The sequence below is a fragment of the Panthera tigris genome, chromosome B1 (assembly GCF_018350195.1).
Source record: "Panthera tigris isolate Pti1 chromosome B1, P.tigris_Pti1_mat1.1, whole genome shotgun sequence".
Classification (NCBI taxonomy): Eukaryota; Metazoa; Chordata; class Mammalia; order Carnivora; family Felidae; genus Panthera; species Panthera tigris.
Genome location: NC_056663.1, coordinates 196,923,034 through 196,936,298, shown reverse-complemented (window position 1 = coordinate 196,936,298; position 13,265 = coordinate 196,923,034). Strand labels below are relative to the sequence as shown.

Here is a 13,265-nt window from a genome sequence, read left to right as displayed (position 1 = left end):
CACATTTACAGTTTTCTCTTTAGATGATACGCTTTTAAAAGCCAGTTTTTATTTTTTTGCTTCTTATAGATATTTCTTCTGTGGCTTGAACTTTCGAAACCGAGATTGAGTTTCCAGTTTCCATGGTAAAAGGTTTTTCTTTTTCTCCGAGGTCAAAGAAGTGATCCCTCGAAGCCACAGAACGTCATCTTTTGAAATCATTGGAAAATGGGTGGAGGCATCGGATCCCCTGAACCGGAGAGAACACAGAGCCCAGGCTACCACGGCGAGAAGCATCTGCTGAAGGGGAGCGGCTGTGTTAGGTAGCATTGCACCCTGTGGATCCCAGTTCTATCTTTCCCGTCAATTAGTACGATGGGAAAATACTTGTAGTGTTCGATCATGTCTTCCACCGAATTAAACTTCTGAAACACAGAAAAGAAAGTTAATGAAAATGTAAATATCTTTTGTGTCTGTGGGTTAAAGCACAGAATTAGATGCTTCATTTTAGTTAGAGAAGAAGTTAATTCAATTTATATATATATATATATATAATATATTATATATATATATTATATATATATATAGATTATATATATAATATATATAATATATCTATATTATATATAATATATTATATATATATCTATATTATATATAGATATATATATAATATATTATATATATATATATTTTGAATTGTGAAGGTGTGTCATAAAGTGTTTTTTTTTTTTTAAAGAATGGGGAGAGCCAGCTCTGGAAGGAAGAGAGATAAAAATGATAAAGTAACAAGGGAGAGCAGGGTGCTTGGGGAGACCAAAAGTGAGCGGGTCAGGGCTCGACCTTCACTTCGTAAATTGGTCAGAAGGCCTCAGTGAGCTTCCCTCCTGGAAACCCCTCTGTTCCAAGGAGTCCTGGGGTAATCAGAAGGAATAGAGCTGGCCTCAGGGTGCTGGTAGCTGTTAGCCAATGTCCCTTCCTTCCCAGGGCTTCTTGTGAAACACCGACGTGATAGCAGACCTTCACATGTTGATGTTTCTGGAGGTACACGGGTAAAGGGCTGTGGACAGTGAGATTATTTCTTTTTCCTTTTCCTTTTTTTAAAAGTTTATGTATTTCAGAGAGGGAGAGAGCAAGCACAAGTGGAGGAGGGGCAGAGAGAGAGGGGGACAGAGGATCTGAGGCAGACTCAGAGCTATCAGCACAGAGCCCAATGTGGGGCTCCAACTCACGAACCACGAGATCATGACCTGAGCCCGGATCAAGAGTCCGACTCTGAACCGACTGAGCCATCTAGGTGGCCCGAGATTATTTCAAGCTTAGGGAATCAGGATGTGCTTTGCTGAAGATGTAGACTTGAAACGGGCTATACCTTCTGGGTGATTCTACATAAAGGGGCAAGAGGTTTAAGGATTCTAAACGCACAGGAAGAAGCATGAACGAAGACAGACGTTGAGGACAAGGGGGCACGGACAGTGATGCTGCTGAACTGAGTTTGGGTGTGTTCTCAAAGGGAATACTGGAGGACGAGTGGGAAGAGCTTGCTCAGTCTGCCTTGCACACCTTAAGACGACGCGTGCCCTCGATCCTCCTTGGCCACAACCCTGTAAGGTGAGCAGGGCAGGAGGAACGGCCTTCATGCAGAGCTAAGGAAACCGCAGCTCAGAGACGTGGCCTGACCTGCTTGGAGGTCACACAGCTAGGGGGCCAGGACCAGGAATGGAACCTGGTTTTTCTGGACATGAGTCTGCCCTTTCCCCTCTGCACCTTGCCAGTGGCGTGTGAGCCCGGATGCCGACAGACCAGGGTAGAGACGACACAGCCCGAAGGGAGGGAGCCATGGTGGGGATGACTCTGATGCTGTTCTAGCATCATACACACTCCTCCCTCTGCCCAGTGCGCCCCAGCACGGAAATGTTTGCGGGCCTTCGGGACATCCAGCAGGAATGAGATGGCCTTGGTGCCGGTCCTCATGGGGATTACATTCTAGTGGGGGCAGATGGAAAATAATTTCCTGTGCAAATAGGTAATTTCATTTAGGGACAATGTGCTCTGAAAACAGTCAGCTTGGAACTCAAGAGGGACCTGCCCTTGGGGCTGCATGTGGTGGCTGGGAGGGAACTGCTGTTTCCTCAGGGGAGTTCTGAGTTGAAATACAAGAGACCTGTAACTGCCATGGCGGTCCCATCCTTCCCGCCACTTGTGGAGGGTGTGAGGAGTAAAGAGGTGTCACAATGGGGGAAGGAGGCAGGCAATGACGAATTTCCTGACATGGGCCAGTCCCTGGATCCACTCCGTTCCTGCCTGTCCTGATGATGGAGTTCCCAGGGCTCTCCGGTGTTCCCACCCAGGCTCATCCGACTTTGTGTTCTGTCTTTTCACACTGAAAACAGTCCTGATGAAATCTGTAAGTGGCTGGCCCCTCTGTGCCTGTTACTGTATCTGGTTTCAGTGAGATGACCCACCTGTCCACCCCTAACAGGTATTCAATAGCTACCAGTTCCTACCTGATGCCGAGGTAAGGTGGTTTTGCCAGGGGTCACACGGGGAAAGCAAGTGTTGTGTGACAGAGGTCATAGGTGAAGGGCCTATGGGGACCAAGTGCCTGAGTTCCAACCTGGGCTCTCCCGCTCACTAGCTGTGTGACCTCAGGCAAGTTTCTTACGCTCTCTGTTTCAGTTTCTTTACCTATGGACAGGGATGGTAACGGCAGGACGTACCTCTGAGGGCCATTGTGAGGATTAATTGAGTTGACACATACATAGCGTTTAGAAGAGAACTTAGTGTATACAGTGAGTGCTCAATAAACGTCATTCCTATGACCTCATCCTTTCTAGGTTTGCCAAGAACACGAACAAAGACCAATGAAATCACTGGAGAGGGTTATAGACGATCACTGTATGCTTTCTACGCCATCAGGAAGGCTTTTTTATGGTGTTTCCCTTCCAGTTATAAACTAAGCACAGAGTTTTCTCTTTTTTCACGTTTGGCAAAACTAAACGTAATGAAGACAAGCTTGTCATGTGGAAGTCTTCGGTGACATTGGTTAACCCCACGTGGCACAAAGGAAATTTCTCTTCCCTGGTGTTCATCTTCAGAGGGAAAATGCTTGCTTCCAGAATATTCTCATTCCTGCTATCTTTAGGATGGTCTTGAAATCATGAGTCAATATTAATTATTTTAATAACCTACTGCCTGGATGCCAATGTATATGAAATCATAATTTTAATAAGTGGTAGGAAGCAAGCAAGGCATCATTTCTTATTATTTCCTCCTTGTGATAGGCCCACAACTGACACATTAAAGAGACTTTTAAAAAATATTATAACTAAGCTCTTAATTTTATATCAAATGATTTTTTTCCAGGAGGAGAGCAAATGTCATCCTAATATTAGGTCTTAAAAAATTTGTTTACGCATCAGGCTCTGTGCTGACAGCTCAGAGCCTGGAGTCTGCTTCGGATTCAGTGTCTCCCTCTCTCTGTGCCCCTCCCCTGCTCATGCTCTGTCTCTGTCTCTCTCTCTCCTCTCAAATAAATAAACATTAAATCAAATAAAAAAAAATTTGTTTACACCTCTTATGTTTGGCCTATATACCAGCTGTAGGCAATGGTTGACTGCCAGAAAGGTAAGTAAATCTGTTTGGGTGCACGCATAGGAGTGAAAGAAGAAAAGAGAAGCAGAGCGGCAGACGGAAGAAACGAGAAGCCGTAAGCTCATGGGCTCATTGTTTGTCTCTACTAGTTTTTAAAGTTTATCAGGTTGGGGAACCTGGGTGGCTTAGTCAGTTAAGCGTCTGCCGACTCTCGATTTCCACTCATGATCTCATGGTTTGTGAGCTTGAGCTCCGCGTCGGGTTCAGTGCTGACCGTGCAGAGCCTGCTTGGGATTCTCTTTCCCTCTCTCTGCCCCTCGCCCCTCTAAATAAATAAGCAAACTTCAGGGAACGGTCTGGTGATGGAAATTGCTCCCTTCTATGAGCTTTCACGGAGATGTTGACAAACGTGATTTCTAGACTTAGATGCAGGGCTCATGTCTGGCAGCAGATGAAGTTCCTCAGGTTATTAATGGCAGGTGCCTCTCTGGCCAGGGCTGGGGTTCTACCAGTTGCTAAATATTTCCAGCCTCACCCCTGCTCAGGTACATGCATAGATGGGCACAGATTAGCAGGGTCTCCCTGGCCGGCAGGGACTGTGTGTCCCCAGAATGGGGATTCATTTAGAGAAGAGGAAGAGACAGCGTGACCACGGAGGCAGAGATCGGAGCCATGTGGCCCACAAGCCAAGGAGCCAAGGATCGCCCAGAGCCACCGGAAGCTGACAGGGGCAAGGAAGGATCCCTCCCTCAGTGTCCAGAAGCCCCGCTGATACTTTGATTTCGGGTGTCTGGCCACCAGAATCGCAGGAGAGTACATTTTTTAAAGATGTTTATTTACTTTTGAGGGACAGAGCGTCAGCAGGGGAGGGGCAGAGAGAGAGGGAGACACAGAATCCGAAGCAGGCTCCAGGCTCTGAGCTGGCAGCACAGAGCCTGATGCGGGGCTCGAACCCACGAGCGGTGAGATCATGACCTGAGCCGAAGTCGGATGCTCAACCCCCTGAGCCACCCAGGTGCTCCACATTTCTGTTGTTTTAAGCCACCAAGTTTGCAGTACTTGGTTACAGGCCCCAGAGAGTGAAGGCGATGGGTCTCTCCGAAATCTGAATTTAGACATGAGTTTCTAGCCACGTGGCTAACAGGATGATGCACATACCTAATCTGCAGTAAAATGGACCTTCCCAGGCTTATTCTTGGCAGACGCGTGTGGGTTTGCTCGCCTTCTGTGCTCGCTTTCTGGGGCCTCGTCCAGGCATCCCCTGCAGCCCCCCACACCCCGGGGAGAGCTGCACCTCACCTCTGCCCGGGCGCACAGGCCTGATGCAGGGGCTTTGGGGGATCATTTACGATGCAAACCCATACTGACGAAGCACCTGCCCTTTATGAGTTCGGCACTCTGTTTACATCATCTCATCTTACATGTAATAACTCCCTGGAGACAGGCGTCGCTGCATTGGATGTGTGGTTCAATTCTGAGGTTTGCAAGACAGCCCCACAGCCACGCAAAACCAAAATTGTCCCTGAAGTCCCTGTATCTCATTACCTTTCTCCTCCAGAGTCGGACTAAGACCCTCATTCTTCGTTCGAGCCCCAGGTGAAGTAGCTAGCCACTAGCCTGCACTCAGCACAGCCTTACTGTGTCCGTTTCTTTCTTCCTTTTGTAAAGCTGGGAGAGTCTCCCCCAGCCAGGCGGGGGTGCCCACGCATGGAGGGGTGCAGGAGGGAGCTGAGGGCAAGCTAGACTGTCCCAGCCTCGTGCCAGTGCCCGTTCGCTGGGAGGACGGGCAGGAAGAACCAGTGTAAAGTCTCACTTCTCACCCAGTGCCTGGCACACAGGAAGCTTCCAGAAAAGTGTTAACTATTCTTCCACCCACGTTCTGGGCTGTTTTCAAGGAGGCTGGGGACTGTTTGCGTTTGGTCACGATGTTATCTGAGACCATATGAATAGTTATGCAGGATGAGAAATGAACCCCAGCCTTGCCGTGTACCTGCTGTGACGGGGGCGGGAGGGGGGGTGGTGGTGGTGGTGGTGGTTACTTAACATTTCTGTCTTCGTGTCACTGTCTGTTAAATGGAAATATTGGCGGCACCTAAGTCCCAGGGTCGCCATGAGGATGAAATCGATCCACTTCGTAATTGTTAACGGCATTGGCTGCTTTCTGTGCACAGCAAACATATGTAAGTGTTACATAAACACAGGAAAAAGGAGGCTTTTGCTTGGGGGAAATGCACGGGAGGAGAAAATTCCAGAATAACCCAAAAAGGGTTTTCTTAAAATAGGCATTTGGATCCTTGAGGGGTCCTTGGTGACCGTAATTGGAACAGCTCACCTGGAAGCTGGCGGTCTAATCTGGGCTGTCACAGATGGTAACTGCTTCCCTGCTGGGGCAGTGAACTGGCTGACAATCTGATTAAACGCTATTCGGACGCCATCCCTGGGTCGCTGTTTCCTCTTTTACGGGCAGACCAAAGTGTGGCATGCTGGGGAAGAAGCGGTGACCTCTTTAGGTCTGGTAAAAGGGGCTCACGAACGCGTCCTTCCCAGAGGTTTTTGGAGGCCCAGGTGAGAGAGCAAAGGACACGGCATCTGGTAGGGGCCCCACGCGTCAGGGCGCGTGATTTCCCCACTCGTCAGGGCGGTGTCCCGAGCATTTAAAAGTCGTAGACAGCTTTTTAAAATAATGTGAGCAGTTCAATGAACTGGAAGAAGACAGAGGGCAGAGCGAAACTGAGCCGGGATGTTCACTAACCACAGGCATCTAGTTAAGGGGGGCTGTACCCCAGTTATTACAGTGACTCGGGATTAATAGTGAAAAATATAACAACTAACCCTTACCGTGGGCTTGCTAAACCCCTGGCCAGCTCAGAGGGTGTTAACGTTCAGTTAAGTCACTAATCCTTAATCCCAAAGGGAAGATTGGCTACTTCTCTCTAGCTTTGCCATAATACTCTCTTATTATGGCTGTATTTAGAAGATTTATGCATTAATCTATCTATCCACTCATGCTCTCCTTTTCGTCAAAACTTTCCCAGGTTCCAGCAAAGGCCCGTGTTGACCGCAACTCTCCAGCCACATGTGATTCCTAAAAAAGGGCTCTGGGTCAGACGCTGGGTTTCAGCTGGAGTCTTTTATTCATTTTTTTAATGTTTACTTATTTTTGAGAGAGAGAGAGAGAGACAGAGAGAGACAGCGTGCGAGTGAAGGAGGGGCAGAGAGGGAGCCAGGACCCCAAGCGGGCTCTGCGCTGACAATAGACAGCCCCACGTGGGGCTCGAACCCACAAACCGTGAGATGGTGACCTGAGCCGAAGTCGGACACTTAACTACCTGAGCCACCCAGGCGCCCATAAGCCGGAGTCCTCACGCAGCTGCCGACAGGATTCCCACATACCTGCCTGCCTGATGCGTTTTGGCAGCCCCAGCAATGTTCCTCGTTTTGATTTCTAGCAAAGAATAATGGGCAGTTGTGTGAAAGTTTTGTTTTCACGCTGTATTTGTTTTCTCGGTCCTCTGTGACAAAGTACCACAGATGGAGAGGGGTGGGGGCGCCTGAACAACAGAGATGTACCGTCTCACAGATCTGGACGCCGAGAGTCCAAGATCGAGGTGTGGGCACATCGGTTCCTTCTCTCTGCTTGGTGTGGAGATGGCCATCTCCTCTCTGTGACTTCACAGCCGTGCGTGTCTGTGTCCTTATCTCCTCTTGTAGAGACACCAGTCATATTGGATCTGGGCCCACCCATATGACCTCATTTTACCATAATCTCCTCTTTAAAGACCTTAGCTCTAAATACCCAATTACAGGGGTGCCTGGGTGGCTCCAGTCTGTTGTGTCTGACGCTTGGTTTCAGCTCAGGGCGTGATCTCACAGTCTGTGAGTTCGAGCCCCATATCGCTGCTTGGGATTCTGTCTCTCCCTCTTTCTCTGTCTCTCCCCTGCTTTCTTTCTCTCTCTCTAAAAATAAATAAATAAACTAAAAAAAAAAATACCCCAATACAGTTATATTCTGAGGTACTACCTGTTAGGTCTTCAACATATGAATTTGGAAGAGCTGGGGGACAAAATTCAGCCTGTAATACGTACCAACAGATACAACTGAGGTCTGGAGATGCTACACGAGAATCACTGAATTAGAGAAGTCCAGACAAGAAAAGAGCATTACATTTGAAGAAACCAAATCTCAGAGAAGTTACGTCACTGGCCTGAGCTCACATTCTTAGTCAATGACGACTCAGAACTTGAACCTTACCTTTCCTGCCATCCCCTTCCCTGCCCGCCTTCCTTCCAAGAAGAGCTGCCCTCTCACTTACTCTTCGTTTGTCTCTAGCCATTTACGGAACTGTCTGAGCCTCAGTTTCCCTACCTCGAAGGTCGGAGCAACTGTTATGTCAAGGAGGTTATGGGTTAATGTGAGGTGTTCAGATAGACCAAGACTACCACAAACACATTCAGCCCAAATCAATCTCCTTTCTTCTCTGTATTTATACAGTTGCCATGAATGCCCTCATTGACTGTCTCACCCAGCTGCCTACCAGCAGATCCGTACTGATGTGGGGCATGCTCAACATGGCCCTGAATACTGTGATGGAACTCACATTCAATTTGGAGACACAAACCTAAGGGTTCCTAATGCAGGCGGATGTTGTCAGGATGTCTGCGCTGGGAATTTGGCCCTGGGGCGGGGAAGGAATGTGGCCTTAACACCGACACAGGCTTCAGAGGAGGCCTCCCGGGAGGCAGAACTGAGATGTGTCCTGCAAAGTGAGTTTTCTTTAATGGGCCAGAGCCTTGCGAGGGTGCAGGAATGGTCAGGATTGGCTGGGGCCCCGAGGGCTGAAGCATAAGGTGGGCGGGGATGCTTGTAGAAGGGGCTGGAAGGGAATTACAGTCTCCACCTCCAGGGCGGCGCTCTTTTCTCCTATCCCAGCAGGCGTGGGGATGCGACCGACTGATGGCTTGGCCAGCATCCCCCAACTTACCCCCTTGCTGTCGTTGGTCTGGAAAAGGGAAGCTGTCAGGTTATACCCACCTCGTCTCCCCTGAGTCCTGTCCCCAGGGCAAACTGCTGATTCTTCTCCAGGAAACGGATTTTCACGTTGTAGACTCTGTTCCCATAAAACACCACCAAAACGTAGGGTTCTGCCCTGGATTTCGTGGAACAGTCTCGGACCAAGAAAGTGCCATCCTGAAGCAGAAGGAAGAATGGCCTCTTGTCAGGCAAGCCAGAACCCCACCCCAACAGTGGTGGCAAGAGTGACACTTGTGCGTATGAAGTTCCCAAATGGCTTTCTTTCTGGCAAACAGGTCTTTGGTTCAGTTTAATTTAATGAGTATTTATCGAATGTCAATATGATCAAGGGGTCTTGTTTTCTGAAAACTATACCCGTCAGATTATGACATCCCCTTCTTCCAAATTTCCCACCGTCCCCGACTGTCCTCTATGCCATGCCTACAACCTTAGTATGATGTTCAATGGATAGATGCACCGACCTGTCTTGGGGATTTTGTTTCCTGAATCTCGGCTTCAGCCAAGCCACTGTTTCTCAAGGGCACTGTCTTGCTTTTGGGAACTCAGCATTTTCCCAGGCTGCCCCAGCTGCAGGGAGTAGCCCTCCACCTCCCCTCCCAGAGGGGCTTCCTTCTCCTGCCCATGTTCGCATCTTTCCTCTTCTGCCTGATGCTCAGGTGTTATTGTAGAGACAGTGGGAGCCACTGCAGGCTTTAGCAGGAGAGGCTTTTAGCATAATAAGTGGGGCCTCTGGTCGGGAGATGTCAATATAGGGCAAGGGTCCCCAAAAGAGAGGTGGGGCGTCAGTCATTGATAGCACAAGTAGATATGTGAGGGAGGGGATAACATAGCCTCAGGTGAAGGGAAGGCAGGTGCAGGGGAAGAAAGAGGGGACGCACAAAAGGATTAAGAAGATATCTGGGAGATAGGAGGAAACCCAGAAGCTTCTGTATGACAGAAGCCAAGGGAGGAGACGGAGAATTTCCAAAAAAAGGTCCATTAGCGTGAAACGGCTGGAGGGCTGCGAAGAGGCAGACTGCAGGGACCAGGTATATCCTGGGGAATTGCTCAGGATGAACGTCTGTCTGGACATAAATGGGTAGGAAATGGAGCGATTCTCCCGAACAGAAACACACCTACAAGACTTGGTTTTGTGGTTACGTGCTGTCTTTTATACGATGACAAATACTGAAAAGTCTCTAGCTGTAATTGCACAGATTCTTATGGAGATGAGTACAAATGATCTATTAGGCTACATCTAATTAGATGGGTGCAACACTTAACTATTTTTTATAGAGATAGATCTATATAATAATTTATGCCTATGACTGTTACATATAATTATCTCTATGCAGACTATGTTTTATATCTATAGATCTATAACTATATTACAGGTAACTAATATAGTATTATAGATCTTGATAACAATGCTTGTAATATTATGTAATAATACTATTAGTATATTAAATTTATAAATAATGCTAAAAAAACTAGTGACGTGATAATGCTGGTAGCTAAGGTTTATTGAGACTCGCTCTCAAGACGCTAAGCATGTTACACACATTATTTCACGCGGTGTTTACATAAAGCGTGAGAAGTTATTTTCTTCCTATTTTACAGGTAAGGGAAATAGAGTCTAATTGCTTAAGTGAATCCACGAATGCATCACGGCTAATTAGTAGAGTACCTAAAAGCTAAGCCCAAATCTTTGCTCTTTAAATGAATCAGCCTCTGAGTACATGAAGTGGGATTGAGGAATTTTCTGGAACTTGTTCGGCCTCAAACCTTCAGCCGTAATTGAAGCCTTAACATTCGAGCACAGAACACTGCCCAAGATCAGAAAGGGAGAGGAGGCCAAGACACATCACTATTTTTGGATTTATCATCTTAACTTCTGCAATGAGTTTGTCACAGTGAATCTGGGCAATCTTGCAACTTAAATGAAATTATCTGTCATTAATTGGAAACACGTTTTGACAAAACGGAGACCAACAGAACAGGAAAATATGCAGTTATCCAACTGAGATTCTGTTTTCTCAGTGCTTTTGTGGGAGGAGGCAGAAGGGAAGCAAAAGGAGCTTTGCCAGAGTGCCCAGATATTTCTGGAAGGACGTTATGTGATGTATACGTTGCTCTTCTAGAACCATCCATGCAGCGGCTCCTGGAAGCAGGTCTTTAAGAGTAATTTTTCTGGTGGGAGACAGGCTCAGAGAGCACAGTGGCTCATTGGGTATTGATAGCCAAAAAGAAGAGGCAAGGTCGGAGTTGGCAGCCTGTTCCCACATATACCCAGCAGCTGTCAGCCATGGTGGGATTCCCCAGGGACAGGGAAGGGAGGCCCCTGTAGCCAAGGCATCACCTATGGCTCCCCATTTGAATGTAAAGAACTATAAATGGCTCCTAGAGGCAGTTGTGATTTTGTGAAGAAAGCGCTGATCTTGAATACAGGTTCTGCCGCTTTTTCCTTTACAACCAACACCTTGGTTTAGCCTCAGTTTCCTCACCTAGCCAATCAGATAGTTCCAATTATTTCTAATAGGTTCAGGAGACTATGTTAGCAACCATTTAATTTCCTACTGCTGCTGTAACAAATGACCATGACCTTTGCGGACTAAAACAATGGATTCTCCTCCAGTTCTGGAGGTTGAATTCTGACATGGGTTTTTCCAGGCTAAAATCTAGGGGTCACAGGGCTGGGTTCCTTCTAGAGGTTCTCAGGAAGAATCCATTTCCTTGCCTTTTCCGGCTTCCAGAGGCTGCCAGGGGTCCTTGACTCACGGCCTCTACGTCTGACTTTGACATTCCTACCTCGTCTTATAGGATTCTTGTGATTACATTGAATCCACTCAGATAATACAAGATAGTGTCCCCATCTCAAGATTCCTAATTTAATCACTTCTGTGAATTCCTTTTTCTATGTAAGGTGATGTATTCACAGGTTCTGGGGATTAGGATGTGGGCCTCTCGTTGGGGGCATTATTCTATTTACCCGAGAAACTTATATATAATTTATCTTGTTTAATTTTACAGTATCAATCCTGAGAGCTACATTTTATTGAAATTTATTGGGGACCTGTCATTTACTGACCCATTTACTAATGAATGAATGTGTTCATTTTTGTATTTCCTCATTCAACACCAAGCATTGTACTGGTTAGCAGGGGAGAGGTTTCAATGTGGCATCACTCTTGAGACCCTGTCTATCACTTTTGAGATAGTCTCACAATCAAGTAGGGCTCTCTGCCCACAGTAGAATAGTTGCTTAATAACTATTTGCTATTTGTGGTGATGGTTGTAGTGGTCATTTGATCTGCTCATAAGTGTTTCAGTGCCCCTCTCCTTTTGGTCAAAAGGGGTTGTCCTTCCCCATCCTCTTGGAAGGTAGACCTGGCTGTATGAATTGCTTTGGCCAAGGAAGCGTGAGCAGAGATAAATGTTCTTTTTGAGAGGCTGTGGTAAGAGCCAGCATGTGACTGGTGGGAGCACACACCGAGTTGTGGTCTTCACCAGCCTGGGCCAACCCACCAACCGTTCTAGCCCAGGAACGTGAGCAAGAATTATCTTGCTGTGCTAAGCGACTGAGATCTTGGGTGGTTAGTACAGCATCACCTATTGTATCCTGACTATCACAGCATTCATGATCCTTGCACCTTTCCTGAAGACAGGAGACATAAAGATTCACCTGTACCTTGGGCAGACCTTTGGTAACGAGATGAACTTGGAAGAAAGCAGAAGGAAGGCACCTTCCATGGTGACCTCCATTTACACCCCAGCTTCCACATTTGATCTCCCAAATCAAGGGCTGCTTTTACTGTTCTCACTTAACAATAATAATGATAATAATAATAAAAACTGGACCGAAAGACATTTTGGAATGAGAGGCAGTCACGACTAATCGGTGACACAGCTGAGTCCCCCTTTTAATGACAACCTCCTGAGCACCGAGAGATACAGGCCGGTGCATCAGAGCAGTGTCAGAAGACCGTAGGAGGGCAGCAGACACGGCGAGGTGGGCTTTCCAGCAGGCGTTACCTTGTTCTCCCTCCTTAATGCCTCTTCCACTGCCTGGCGACTGTGCTCTCCAACGTACCAGTTGCTTTGCTGGACATCCTGCGGTGCAGGTGAAATGACGAATAGTTTAGGGTCAGAAGGAAGTATTAATTTTAAGTAATCAATTACCTCAAGTGTACTTTCATTCCACCCGTGCCAAATCACAGTTGGATTTATAACAAACACGCACTACAAAAATTCCATCCCTGGATCTGGAGACGGACACAGGAAAGGTAACTACGGCTTAGGAATTACGAAACTGGCAACACAGAGTCCGTCTGCCATCAAAAGAAGCCGGACATTTCACCCCAGGTGTTGAGGAAGGCCCTTCGGCACCACGTTCAACATGGATAAGAAATCTCTGTCTACCACTGTGTTGTGAGTCTGCACCTGCGGAAGCTGATTAAGGTTGGATGCGTATCGTTGGTGAAGCCAGTGCGGGCCTAGTCCTTGTAGAAACAGCAGGGGAGGGGTGTCTGGCTGGCTGAGTCAGTTAAGCATCCGACTCTCGATCTCCGCTCAGGTCATGGTCTCACGGTTTGTAGGATGGAGCCCTGCGTTGGGTCCCGTGCTGACCGCTCGGAGCCTCCTTGGAATCCTCTCCCCCTCTCTTTCAGCCCCTGCCCCACTC

General features: G+C 47.4%; 1 protein-coding gene across 1 annotated transcript in view; it reads right to left on the bottom strand.

Moving 5' to 3' along the window:
* Positions 1-257: 257 nt before the first annotated feature.
* Positions 258-13,265, bottom strand: part of CLNK (cytokine dependent hematopoietic cell linker) — a 62,219-nt gene continuing 49,211 nt past the window's right edge. Inside the window, exons 13-15 of the mRNA XM_015534697.2 lie at positions 12,617-12,694; positions 8,606-8,761; positions 258-404 (exon numbers count right to left, since the gene is read on the bottom strand). Of these exons, the coding sequence (XP_015390183.1) occupies positions 258-404; positions 8,606-8,761; positions 12,617-12,694 (381 nt within the window). The remainder of the gene's footprint in view (positions 405-8,605; positions 8,762-12,616; positions 12,695-13,265) is intronic.